General features: G+C 33.3%; 1 protein-coding gene and 1 long non-coding RNA gene across 2 annotated transcripts; both read left to right on the top strand.

Moving 5' to 3' along the window:
- Positions 1-1,352: 1,352 nt before the first annotated feature.
- LOC137032964 (uncharacterized) lies at positions 1,353-4,463 on the top strand. Its single transcript, XR_010896770.1, has 3 exons — positions 1,353-1,471; positions 2,064-2,115; positions 4,224-4,463. It is a non-coding gene; the product is annotated as an uncharacterized lncRNA (long non-coding RNA).
- Positions 4,464-4,495: 32 nt separating this feature from the next.
- LOC137032963 (T-cell surface glycoprotein CD5) lies at positions 4,496-7,744 on the top strand. Its single transcript, XM_067405014.1, has 5 exons — positions 4,496-4,628; positions 4,817-4,936; positions 5,967-6,017; positions 6,095-6,157; positions 7,278-7,744. Exons 1-5 carry the CDS (start codon positions 4,511-4,513, stop codon positions 7,358-7,360), a joined length of 435 nt encoding a protein of 144 aa, XP_067261115.1. The 5' UTR covers positions 4,496-4,510; the 3' UTR covers positions 7,361-7,744.
- The last annotated feature ends 4,452 nt before the right edge of the window (positions 7,745-12,196 follow it).

Below are 12,196 nucleotides of genomic sequence, written 5' to 3'. Positions count from 1 at the left end.
TTACTGTGTTGATTGGAATTTTTGACTTTTCCTCTTTTTTATTATTATTAGTAGTAGTAGTAGTAGATGTAAAAGTATAAAAATTATTTATTTATTTTTTTTTTTTAAAGAAATTAATGCTTTCATTCAGTGAAGATGAATTAAAATGATCTAAAATGAAGATAAAGACATTTATAACGTTACAGAATATTTATATTTATAAGTATTCTTCAAAAAATCCTGAAAAAAAAGTATCATGATTTCCACAAAAATATTAAGCAGCACAACAGTTTTCAACACTTATATTAATAAGAAATGTTTCTTGAGCATCAAATCATATTAGAATGATTTCTGAAGGATCATGTGACACTGAAGAGTTATGATGCTGAAAATTCAATCACAGGAATAAATTACATTTTAAAATTAAATAAGAAAGCAGACATTTTTCAGAATATTATAGCTTTGACTGCATTTTGATCAATTAAATGCAGCCTTGATGAACATAAGAAGCTTTACCTTAAACCTTACGAACCCTAAACTTATTAACAGAGGTTTTTTTTTTTTTTTTTTAAGGATCACACAAAGCCAATGTTTTTACAAGAAGAGAAATGGGAGCTCATTGACTCACTGTTTAAATTCCGTTCATATTGAATCATAGACGAGAGTTTCAAGAAGGTGTTGGGGGATTTTTTTTGTACAGGTACAAAAACCAGTCTTTACGGTCTCTCTCCGACTGTACGATATGGTAAACCAACCCCGGCGACACCTGAGAAAGATCGAGAGAGTGAGGGAGGGAGAGAGGCGGTTGGGAAAGATTGTGAATGAAAAGAAGATATGAGTAACAGCGAAATGAAAGGATAGATGTGGATATCGGTGGTTTTTATAGCTTTAATGATTTGCCACGGCACTCGCAGTTGATTCCTACAAGCACGATTAATCATCTGCGTAACTTACATGAACGTTTTCAGTGTGCCGTACACCACAAGAGACTCAGTTCCTGTGTGCAAGAAGAAAGATTTTCAGTTCTGAATATGCAGATTTTTGCTGCTTTGTTTACTCCACCAACCATCTGTAATTTTTTTGATGAAAAGATAATTTTTTTGCTTTTTTAAAAAATATTTAAATATTAAAAATTGAATATTTAAATATTTTATATTTGTATATGTATTTAAAATTTGTTTTACAATTATTTTTTTAAACATTTAATATCAAGTTAGACAATATCTTATTACCTTTTCTCCTCCCACTTCCCCACACTCGCAATTTTTTTGTTCAAGCTTTTCTTCATTTTTTTGATTGCTGCTCTCTTTGAAGTGAGGAAGCAGTGCAATGTGCAATCAAACAACATTTGAGAATAAAAGACACGCTCTATATGGAGAGAGAGGATGGGGGCGGGGAATGAAGATTGTAGCTCCACACCTCTGCTTATTTCCTTTCACTTAATTTTTCTCGTCACATGCTGCACACATTGTTCTTGTCAGTCACAGGCAAGGTAAGATCTGATAATATGTTGTTAAAAAGCTGGTTAGAAGTCGTGGTGTTTCATAGATGTTTGATGCTCTTTGAGGAAGAAACCCTTCAAAACACTGTTGAAGCGAAGTGAAGACGGTTGTCAATTAAAAACGAGTCATACTGTAATATATCTAAAATAACGTAAACAGTAATCTAATTTAAAAGGGAGTCTGATTTTTATCAATAAATTACTATTACTGTGTGTCACTGTAGTGAATGATATGTTCTTGTTTATTGTGGCTAAAGTCATGGTACGATTTGAAATCTTTGCCGTACTGATAAAAACTCAGGCTAAACATCATTGTCAAACATTATAACAAGTAACAAAGTCATTGTTGCTTATTATTTTGCTTTATCTGAACTGGACCCCTGAAAAGGATGCGGAAAACAAAATGAAACATTATAATTGGCCTGAGGCCCAATTAAATCTACCAAAAAGCACCGGTTTCTTGTGTACCAAAGGTCATTCATTTGACCTCTGGGCCTGTTATCAATTTGAGTGCATAGAGTTACTTTGTTTAGTCAAATGAAGTTAAATGAAGCTCTAAATGTTTGGCACAACCTTCTGCCAGATGGAAAACTCTCTGCTGATGACTCTTACGGCGCTCCTGCTCCTTGGTGTTCGTAAGTAAATTGTTTATTCTTTAAATATACTTCATTGTTGTGCTCTTGTATGATGCATGCACAGACATAAGTTACATATATGATCTGCTCTAAAGAAAATATCTGTAGTCAGTTGTAGATGCTGATGTACACTTTGTCGGTCTTTTAATATATCAGCAAGACAAAACGGACCAAAGAACAACACTTAGAATTACAATGTCATGAAAATATTCAGATGCTTCCAGTCACAACATTGTGCATTATATAGAAGAAAGTTTAAAATCCAAAATGTGTTGATAAATGAAAAGCAATAATGAATACCAACATATATACGTAAAATCACAACTTCAGGGCCTGCAAGAATGTGTTACAAAATTAGTGCAAGCGCCAATAGTGTCCTGATAAAATATGTCATTTTTTGTCATTTTTTTCAAATTCTTATTCTTAACTCCATATTTTCTGGAAACTGATGTCAACATGAATATTTTAACATTGTCGCAAGCTGTCTATTTAATATGGTGATTTAACTCTCTAATAGTATATTGGTCAACCTCGCAAAAACTCTTCTTACATATTTCTTCATTATTCATGAAAGATGTTTTATTTTTTTTCTGCATACTGCATACTTCAATCTTTTTTCTTACATAAGAGAGAAGACTCTACTGTTTGTCAATTGCATGTCCGGTGATAGTATTTTATCAGACGTTATCTCATTTTGTAAAGACGTCTTTTTTTCTTTCTTTTTTTTAAGTTGGCTTTGCAATGTAAAAATGGTAAGATTCTATGAAATATTACTTTGCCTATACTGTTAAAGAGGTAATTCACGCCAAATGACATTTTTCAACGACCATGTCTGCTAAATAAATCATATATTTTTTAGAATGCAATAGTAAACATTATTTGAGGAAAATAAAACCACATAAACAAAATTGTCGGAAAAGCAATTCAAAGGAACGTGTTGTGCTTAAGTATAAAATGTTTTAAACCATTTTACATATTTAACCCCAGCACTAATGAATGAGCTTTTAATTATATATATATATGTAATTTGTCATGTGTGTGTGTGTGTGTGTGTGTGTGTGTATATATATATATATATATATATATATATATATATATATATATATATATAACCAAAATTATGAGTCATTCAAAAATGAAAATGATATATTATCTAAAACATAAGTTGTCGAAATATGTTGTTGTGAATAAACATAGACATAGTACATTAAAATTGTATAAATATATACACACACACACATACATACAATTTTAACATGTTATTTAATATATATATATATATATATATATATATATACGCTTTAGTACAAATACGTAAATATGTGCATTATATATATATATATATATATATATATATATATATATATATATATATATATATTCCCACTTATTTCTTGCTTATATTTTAAGTTTTAGTACAAATACATGAATATGTGCATATATGGTGATTTTTGGTAATCCAAATTGTAGATCTGTTATTTGATTCTGAATAGCCATCTACGTTTGCAAGGTGCAATAGGGATCAAGCAATCATGCAATCAAATGTGCAAAGTGTGTGAATGCCTTCAAGCACTGTGCAAAAATTGCAAGAGCGTAATGAGTGCAATTTGTGCAAATGATCCATCTATTCGCTCTCTGACCTGCAGCAACAAGTCGTTTTTATGCTTGAACAATGCAGTGCATGTCATGCAACAATTTACATACAACATGCCAAATAAAGGTTTGGAGTTCTTAAAATGTAATATGTTTGTGAAATGTTATTTAGAGTGATGCATTGGAGAATACTGGTAGCACTTATATTAAAAATATAACGTCACAACTTAAGCGACATCTTGCAATGCGATAAAATAAGAGCACAGAGCAGGATAACAACTGCAATCAGAATAATGTACATGCATTTACAAGTATATAAATTCTCTGCTGTGGTATTTTAATTAACTAAAGTTTCTTTCATTTGCTTTTATTACGTTAACTGTTTAAAATGATTGGAATTTTTATTTCCAAACTACACATTTTAGAGAAGAATGATTCTGGTATTCCAACATTTTCAACTTATTCCAACATTGTCACGAAAGTAATTTAAGTCTTTGTGTGTTTTCCCTATGCAGGAGAAGGAACATTTCAAACCACAAGCATGAACACCTCAAACTCAACCTCTTCAAATTCACATGTCTTTGAAACTACAAATCCTACTGTCCCACAGACCCCATGTCCGAAAACCATCAATTATATCCCTCAGCCTGTTGTAGCTCGGCTTAAGGTAATTCCCTTGAAGAAAGGGAATCCATGTGAGGGTCAGGTGTATGTGTATTCCCTTGATCAGCGACAGCGCAAAGGCCAATTGTGCCTTAGCAGTTACATATCAGAAAGCTGGTGGAGTGAACTGTGTAAGGACATGAGATGTGGAGAATTGAAGGGCTTTATTCCCACAAATGAAGCTAAAGGTCTTATCCTCACAAGCAATATGACGTTACTGGAAACTGATTGCCAAGGACTGAAAATCACTTGTGAAGGTATGTCTGTGCATGTTCATAATCAGAGGTTTTACTTTATACATTATATAACTCTTTATGTTGGCATGTTTCTCTTGATGCTTTTTTTTCCTTATCAGGTTACATAGACAAAATAATTCTTAACCCTATTTGATATGCTGTGCATTTTGAATAACACATCCTTTTCTTTCCTTCCCATATTTTCTCAGATACTCTAGGAAGTGAGTTGGCTGCTTATAAAGCAGTAACTGGCATATTAATTTTCTTGATGTTGGGAGTCATTCTGCTTCAGTTCAGTCGACCGACATACAAAGCCATCCGCAAAAGATGTGAGTCTGTGAAGCCAACGAGCGTGTCTTTAATCTCACATTACCTATAAAAAAATGTAAATGTTTATATATGCAGGCACCTGGCACCATTCAAAACTTCTCTTTGTCTGCTTAGAGATGTTTTATACAGTCAAAAAATGTAAGGTTAAACTGAAAAACCGGGTAACACGTTACAGTAAGTTCCATTAGGAAAACGCCCAGTGTTACTTTAACACTAACAGTGTTCATTTAACACTTTAGATTTTCTAGTACATTACTTAACATAAACTAACATTGAAAATACTTCTAAAGCATTTATTTATCTTAGTTAATGTTAATTTTAACATTTACTAACACATTATTAAAATCAAGTGTTGTCTCTTTTAATATTATTTAATGGTCCTGAGCTGAAATGAACTAACTTTAACAAAAATAAATAAATACAACAATGTTTTTCTTGTTGTTAGTTTACGTTAGTTAATGCATTAACTTATGTTAACTAATGGGACCTTACTGCAAATTGTTCCCAAAATCTGGCAAAGAAAAAAAAAACTGTTTTAGGATTTTTAAACATTTTAAAGAAGTAAACATTATGATGGAAAATGAAGAAATATTTCATATTCTGCACTATTTATAGGTCACTAATCAAATCTAGACAAATTAGCGAGAGTGATCATGTGAGCTCTTTGTACAGACAGTCAGATGATCTTCTTCCATTAAAGCACAAGATTTTTTGTAGAATTCATGCATGTGAAGTTTATGCCGCTCGCAAATCCATGTTGAATTTCATCTCAATCTTTCACTCAAATTGTTTTGCTTATAGAATAGAATTTGTAACATTTTCACTAGTGCTTTCAAGCATTTGAATTCCACTTTATGTGGGCAAAACTAACATCTAAAATCGCTATTCTAATGGCGCTATACTTTTAAAAAATACTGTTTCACACCAAAATTTTCCATTTCCCATTCCATTCGTTTTGCCGCTGAATCTTTCTAAATCCAAAGTGAAATGCTCTGTCTAATCTGACTATTTTTACCTGGTTTGATGCAGTTTCACAAAAGCGGCAGAGTCGCTGGATCGGCCCGACGCAGAGTCAGAGTGGTGAGTCATCTCACACATTAACACATTCATGACTGGGTTGTGAGAAAACATTCAGCATTTGATCTTTCTTCTTTAAGTGTCCTATCACAGAGGTCAAGGTGCCCCAAACAACAACACACTCAAGAGACAGTCTTTTCCTGGTGAGTCTCTCTCTCTCTCTCTCTCTCTATTTTACCATTGTGGACTCTTTCTATTAATCTCTCACTCACATTCATGCTCATTTACTTTGTACTCAATTACATAATGATGGATTGAGTATTATTGGGATTTTCATTGAGTATCATTGGGATTTTGGAACTGCTTTCATTCAAAACACGTGTGTGCTTTTTTTGGTTGTGAGATCTATTGGATATGTCAGATTAAACTATTAACTAAAATTAACTTTGCATGAAAGCATCTAAATCATCGTCTATCATCAAATTTGACCTCGACTTTCTTGACATCAATTAAAATCATGTAATGTCATATTTTTGACGTAATCTATAGATCTTTAGTTCAGTGTGGGAATATTTTTTTTAAATAAACAAATCTATTACAGTTTTATTCAACTGCTTACACACACAATTTCTGAAACCTGACACTCAAACACCAGAACCACACGCCGAATCTTCAAAACCATACATTAATTCTCACCCTTCAACTCAATTTTCAATTTCATAAAACACTTTTTTGCAAAACACAACCATTCTCTATGTAACACACAATAAAATCGAACAGGAAGTATCTTGATTTCCTTTTTTAAACACAACTGTCCATCTACATGCGTAATACTGTATTCACAACCGCAATTGCTTACATTAAAAAATAAATAGTTCGGTTTCAATCTTGCTTTCGCGTTTACCGTGAAATTTTCAACATCTCTCAGCCAATTACTTTCAATCTTGTATAGAAATGTACATAGGAGCTCATGAAAGAAGAGCTTTAGGTTTTGAATAACTGTGAATATGATATATCCAAAATTAGAAAATTATGGCAAAGGTGTTTACAACGTAAGACAAATGTTTGCTTTTGAGATGTGTTTGTGATATTTTAATGTTTATTTAATGCTAAATGTTCAATGTTAAAAATAAAGAAGACACCATATAAAATCATATAAAATGAATAGAAAACAGCTCATACAAAGTACTCAAAGTTGATGATTACTGACTATTTGGTGAAAAAAAAAAAAAAAAAAAAAAACAATTCTTAAGAGTTTCAGACCCTGTTCATGAAAAGTGCCATACACACACTGGTGACAATTCTTTTATCCTGTGTTGTCAGGTTTGGAGAGGCTGACGGTAAACACGAGCAGAGAGCCCTCGTCCAACAGAAACAGTGACTATGACTCATACGGCTACAACTGAAGGCCTGTGCTGACAAAAGACCTAAGCGTGTGTTTACTGACCCTGAGCAGACCTCTCTCGTCAGTCTCATCTAGAATCAGCAGTCTTGCGTTGTGAGGATTTGGTTGGTTTGAGCTGTTGTTTGCCAAGTCGAGCAAGGTGTAAATATGTTTGAGAAGTTCAGCTGAGAAATCCATCTAGGATAGAATTTAAAAAATAAATAAATTAGTCTCAATGTAACCACCAAAGCTCTTATTTTGTATTGCATAGCAGACTTCATTTTATTATTTTTTTTTATTATCTGATTTTGCTGTATATGCTTGTTAATATTGTTAAATAGTCAAATAGAAACAAAATGAGATTTTGCTCATGTCCTGAAAGACATTGGCTTTTTTTGTTTATTTATACAAGTGATTGATTTTTAAATTGAAGAATGAATAATTTTAAATAAACTAATACAATCATTTGAATCTTTTGTGTCTTGTGTCTTGAGTGCAGAATCAGAATCAAATTTGATGGATATATTGTAAATACGCTGAACACTACATGATAGATATACTATCATGGTTTTGTTTGAGCTTTGATGAGAAATTTCTTCTTCTGGCATGGAAGTGATGTAAAGGTTGGAAGAGGGAATGTGGTGTTAATGCACAATTTTGCAGCAATGTGGTTTCCTGTCGTAATTCTATTGACTTCCTGTTAGTGTTATTTCTGTCGCTCACGCTCTAAATATACTGTAGACTCTGCTCATTCTTTTTGGTTTATTTGTCTTTTTTTCTTTCTTTCTTTGTTTTTTTTCCCCATTTCCTTCTCTTTTTTTATATTTTCTCCACTCTCTCTCTCTCTGACCCAGTTTTTTTTTTAATACTCCACTCATAGAGGGTTTATTATCACAACAGCTTATAATCTTATGCCTCGCCTGACTGATGGTAGCTAAGTAAAACTCTCTTTCTAAGTACACCAGTGAGAGAGAAAGTTAAAAAGCTTGCATGGGTTTTTCCTAAACCTTTACACATCTCTAAGTGTGTGTTTGCATGCACAGCATTTCAAGATGATTGTTTCTGTTCTGTTCATTATTATTTGTTTATATGTGGCTACGTCTTTGCAGCTGCTTTAGTCTCTCTTCATTTTGAGAACAAATACACAGCCGAGGGAAGGCAACAGCAGGTTTGGTGGGAGAGAGAGTGTGTTGTGGGTGGATAAGTGTCGTCTCCTCCTCATCCTCAGGTCAGAGTGAAGGATTAAATCTGTAGTTTAAATGAGGTTCCAGCAGAGAACAATGACAGATGACAACAGATTACATGCAGAGATTAACAGAGAGACAACACTGGGTAAAATACCTAGCGCATCCATTCGTCATTTCTCCTTCTCTCAACACTTGACACTGACATCAAACCTGCTTGTTACCTGCATTCAGTTTTCACATAAATATGTTTTATTATACTACGGGGGCTGGCTGTTGAATGCTCTGCTTGGTTGACCAGCGTTCTAAGATGTTTAATTATTTTCAGGGAAACGCACGTCTAAAGTAGTTCGACAGGTCCTGACCGCTCCATATCACTTCGCCAAGTGATTTCAATTATTTCAAAAGGGCCTAACAGCCTACAACCGCGAAAGAAACAAAACCCACAATACTGACCAAGCAAATGAGTATAATAAACATTAAGATACAATTTTTTTTGCCACAAAATACGCTTTATTTTGTCCTGAAAGGTCATACTCTCTTACTCAAACGTAAGTGTTGAGTAAATATATGCACACACACATACAGTACGAAGGTACGAACACACACTCGCACTGTTATTGTTAGCACTGCTCTGACGAATTAATCAGTAAAATAGTTTAGCAGCTTAAAAGCTACATTAGATTTCTCACTAGCAAGGTAATAACGATGCGGTTTTTGAGGTAGATAAACTTACAGTTTCACTATTAGAGACAATGCTGCCGGACGGACAATTGAGATATGTAACGTTACAGACTCAGGTAGGCTATTTGACATGCTTATTCTCTCTCTCTCTCTCTCTCTCTCTCTCTCTCTCTCTCTCTCTCTCTCTCTCTCTCTCTCTCTCTCATAACTGTGTTAATAACTGTATTAGTCTGCTATCAAGGCTCAAGCCTCCGTTATTAGCTCTAAAATAACGTTTTGGAATTAGCAACGGAGGCTTGGGATGAGATTCTTTAAGGGTTAGTTCACCCAAAAATTTAAATAATTTCATTAATTACTCACCCTCATGTCGTTCTACACCCGTAAGACCTTCGTTCATCTTTGGAACACAAATTAAGACATTTTTGATGAAATCCGGTGGCTCAGTGAGGCCTCTATTGCCAGCAATGTCACTTAACTTCTCAAGATCCAGAAAGGTATTAAAAACATATTTGAAACAGTTCATGTGAGTACAGTGGCTCTACCTTAATATTATAAAGTGGCGAGAATACTTTTTGTGTGCCAAAAAAACAAAAACAAAATAACGACTTACAATTTACAACAATACCTAGTGATGGGCGATTTCAAAACACTGCTTCATGAAGTGAATCTTTTGTTTCGAATCAGTGGTTCGGAGCGCCAAAATCACGTGATATCAGCAGTTTGATACGCGATCCGAATCACTGATTCAAAGCAAAAGATTTGTAAAGTTTCAAAGCATGTTTTTTGAAATCGCCCATCACTAGATACTGTTGAAAAGTCGTTTGGTGCACAAAAAGTATTCTCGTGGCTTTAAAATACTAAGGTAGAACCACTGTACTCACATGAACTGTTTTAAATGTTTTGAGGACCTTTCTGGATCTTGAGAAGTTTGGTGATATTGCTAGCAATGGAGGCCTCACTGAGCCATTGGATTTCATTAAAAATATCTTAATTTGTGTTCTGAAGATGAACAAAGGTCTTATGGGTGTAGAATGACACGAAGGTGAGTAATAAATGACATTGTTTTCATTTTTTGGGTGAACTAACCTTTTAAGAAATTAGTCCCACACACACAAGAGTGTTTTAAGGAAAAAAGCCTGAAAAAATGTCTTGAACTGCAACATCTGAACAGTGTCTTGAGGTGTGGTAACCGTAGTATAAGCGTAATAATTGACAACAGGGCATTGAATTATTAGAAAATAATGCACGCTTTGTGTCATGGTCGCATTACCACCTCGGGTGTGCATTATTTTCGAATAATTCAGCTGCCCGTCATCAATTATTCCTTACTTATCCAACGTAGTCTGACTGTCGAACTGCTATAATTGTCCCTGAGAAAGAAATCTAAAAAAATTTATACACAATCACATGCGCTTTTGAGGTAATATGTTAAAAGTTTAATAAATTGTTCAAAAAATGAAAAATAAATTATTTGCACTATAGATGTCCTAAGAAAAGTTAAATTTTTTAACATCATATTAAATAATTTGAGCAAATGAATTTGAGCTTGATGCTTATCAAATTGAAAACCGTGAAAATGCAGCTTATTTTTAAGATATGACTAGAGAGAAAATATGTAATGATAAAGATATAGGGATAAAGGGTTGAGAAAGAGTTAATATGATATTCTTAGGATTTCATGTATTTAGATATTCTCAGTGGTCAAGGAAAACAGAGAAAGATTAGATGGAAAAAGTGTGGTGTGATTAAATACTTTTTTTTTTTCAGATGCATATAATGCCCTCATTCTTGCTAATAGGATTTTGCCTTTAATGCTGTCTGCAGCATTTCTCCCTCATGCACTAATCATTAAGCCGCTAAAATTAAACATTAAAAGCATTGAGATTCCATTGCTTTAATGTATGTTCAGAAACCCGCCATTTCTGACAGCATAAATCTGTTGCATGTTTCATTACAGTAAACAGAATGTAGAGGACCCGAGGAGAAAGCGAGATTAAGATGAGATAGGAAGTGGGTTTCGTCTTCAGATTTACAAAGAGTTTCTTGGAAGGACATCAACTATATTTGGCCAGATATATCCAAGAAATAAAGAGAGGAAAAATGGGGGAGGGTGAGAGCAGAGGATTATTTACCATTTTAAATGAATAAATCCGTATTGTGTGAATCCAGCACACCAGCCAAAGAGGGACAGAGAGAGTGACTGACAGCTAACCATGCAGTGCTATAGATGACTAAAAAAGAGAGAGAGAAAAACAACACACTAAAATAAGAAAACAAGGATTTTAAAATCATTTGGACACTTCTGACATACCTGAACTTGGAATATTTTTATATTTACAAAACTAAGAAAAAACTTCTAAAGGAGAAGCAAGCATTTTGATAGAAGATGGATTGATGACCAAGATCACACTTTAGACTAAGCATGTCTGTACGAGGAGAGTGATATCTTACTTTCAGTTTTCCATATCTGAAAAACTAAAAGGACCATTGAGGCAAGTACAAACTTTTTGGAAGTTTTATAGTGTCATTTGTTTTTGTTTTGCTTTATATCATCTTATTTTACCTGAAATTATATTAACATGTCATTTCTTGAACACTCTTAAAAAATAAAGGTTCCAAAAGGGCAGAGATGCCATAGAAGAACCATTTTTGGTTCCCCAAAGATGGTCAGTTCTAAGGGGAACCAATATTTCTTAATGTGAAGAACATTTTAGTAATCTAAATAACCTTTTTTTTCACTATAAAGAAACATCTGTGGAATGGAAATGTTCCATGTATGTTAAAAGTTCTTCATGGAACCATAGATGCCACTAAAGAACCATTTTTTTTAATTTTTTTTAATTTTTTATTTTTGATGAGTATAATGTGATTTTAATTGACAATATTAATATATTTATGAAAATAATTTAACAACAAAATAATTTGTCAACTCTTTAATATTCGACAAGCAGAATATATTGTTTGCTGTGTTACAGGGTGTTATGGATGAA

This window comes from Chanodichthys erythropterus, chromosome 12 (assembly GCF_024489055.1).
Source record: "Chanodichthys erythropterus isolate Z2021 chromosome 12, ASM2448905v1, whole genome shotgun sequence".
In the NCBI taxonomy this organism is placed as follows: Eukaryota; Metazoa; Chordata; class Actinopteri; order Cypriniformes; family Xenocyprididae; genus Chanodichthys; species Chanodichthys erythropterus.
The sequence above is the reverse complement of the archived record's forward strand: the minus strand, read 5'-3'. Positions and strand labels throughout refer to the sequence as shown.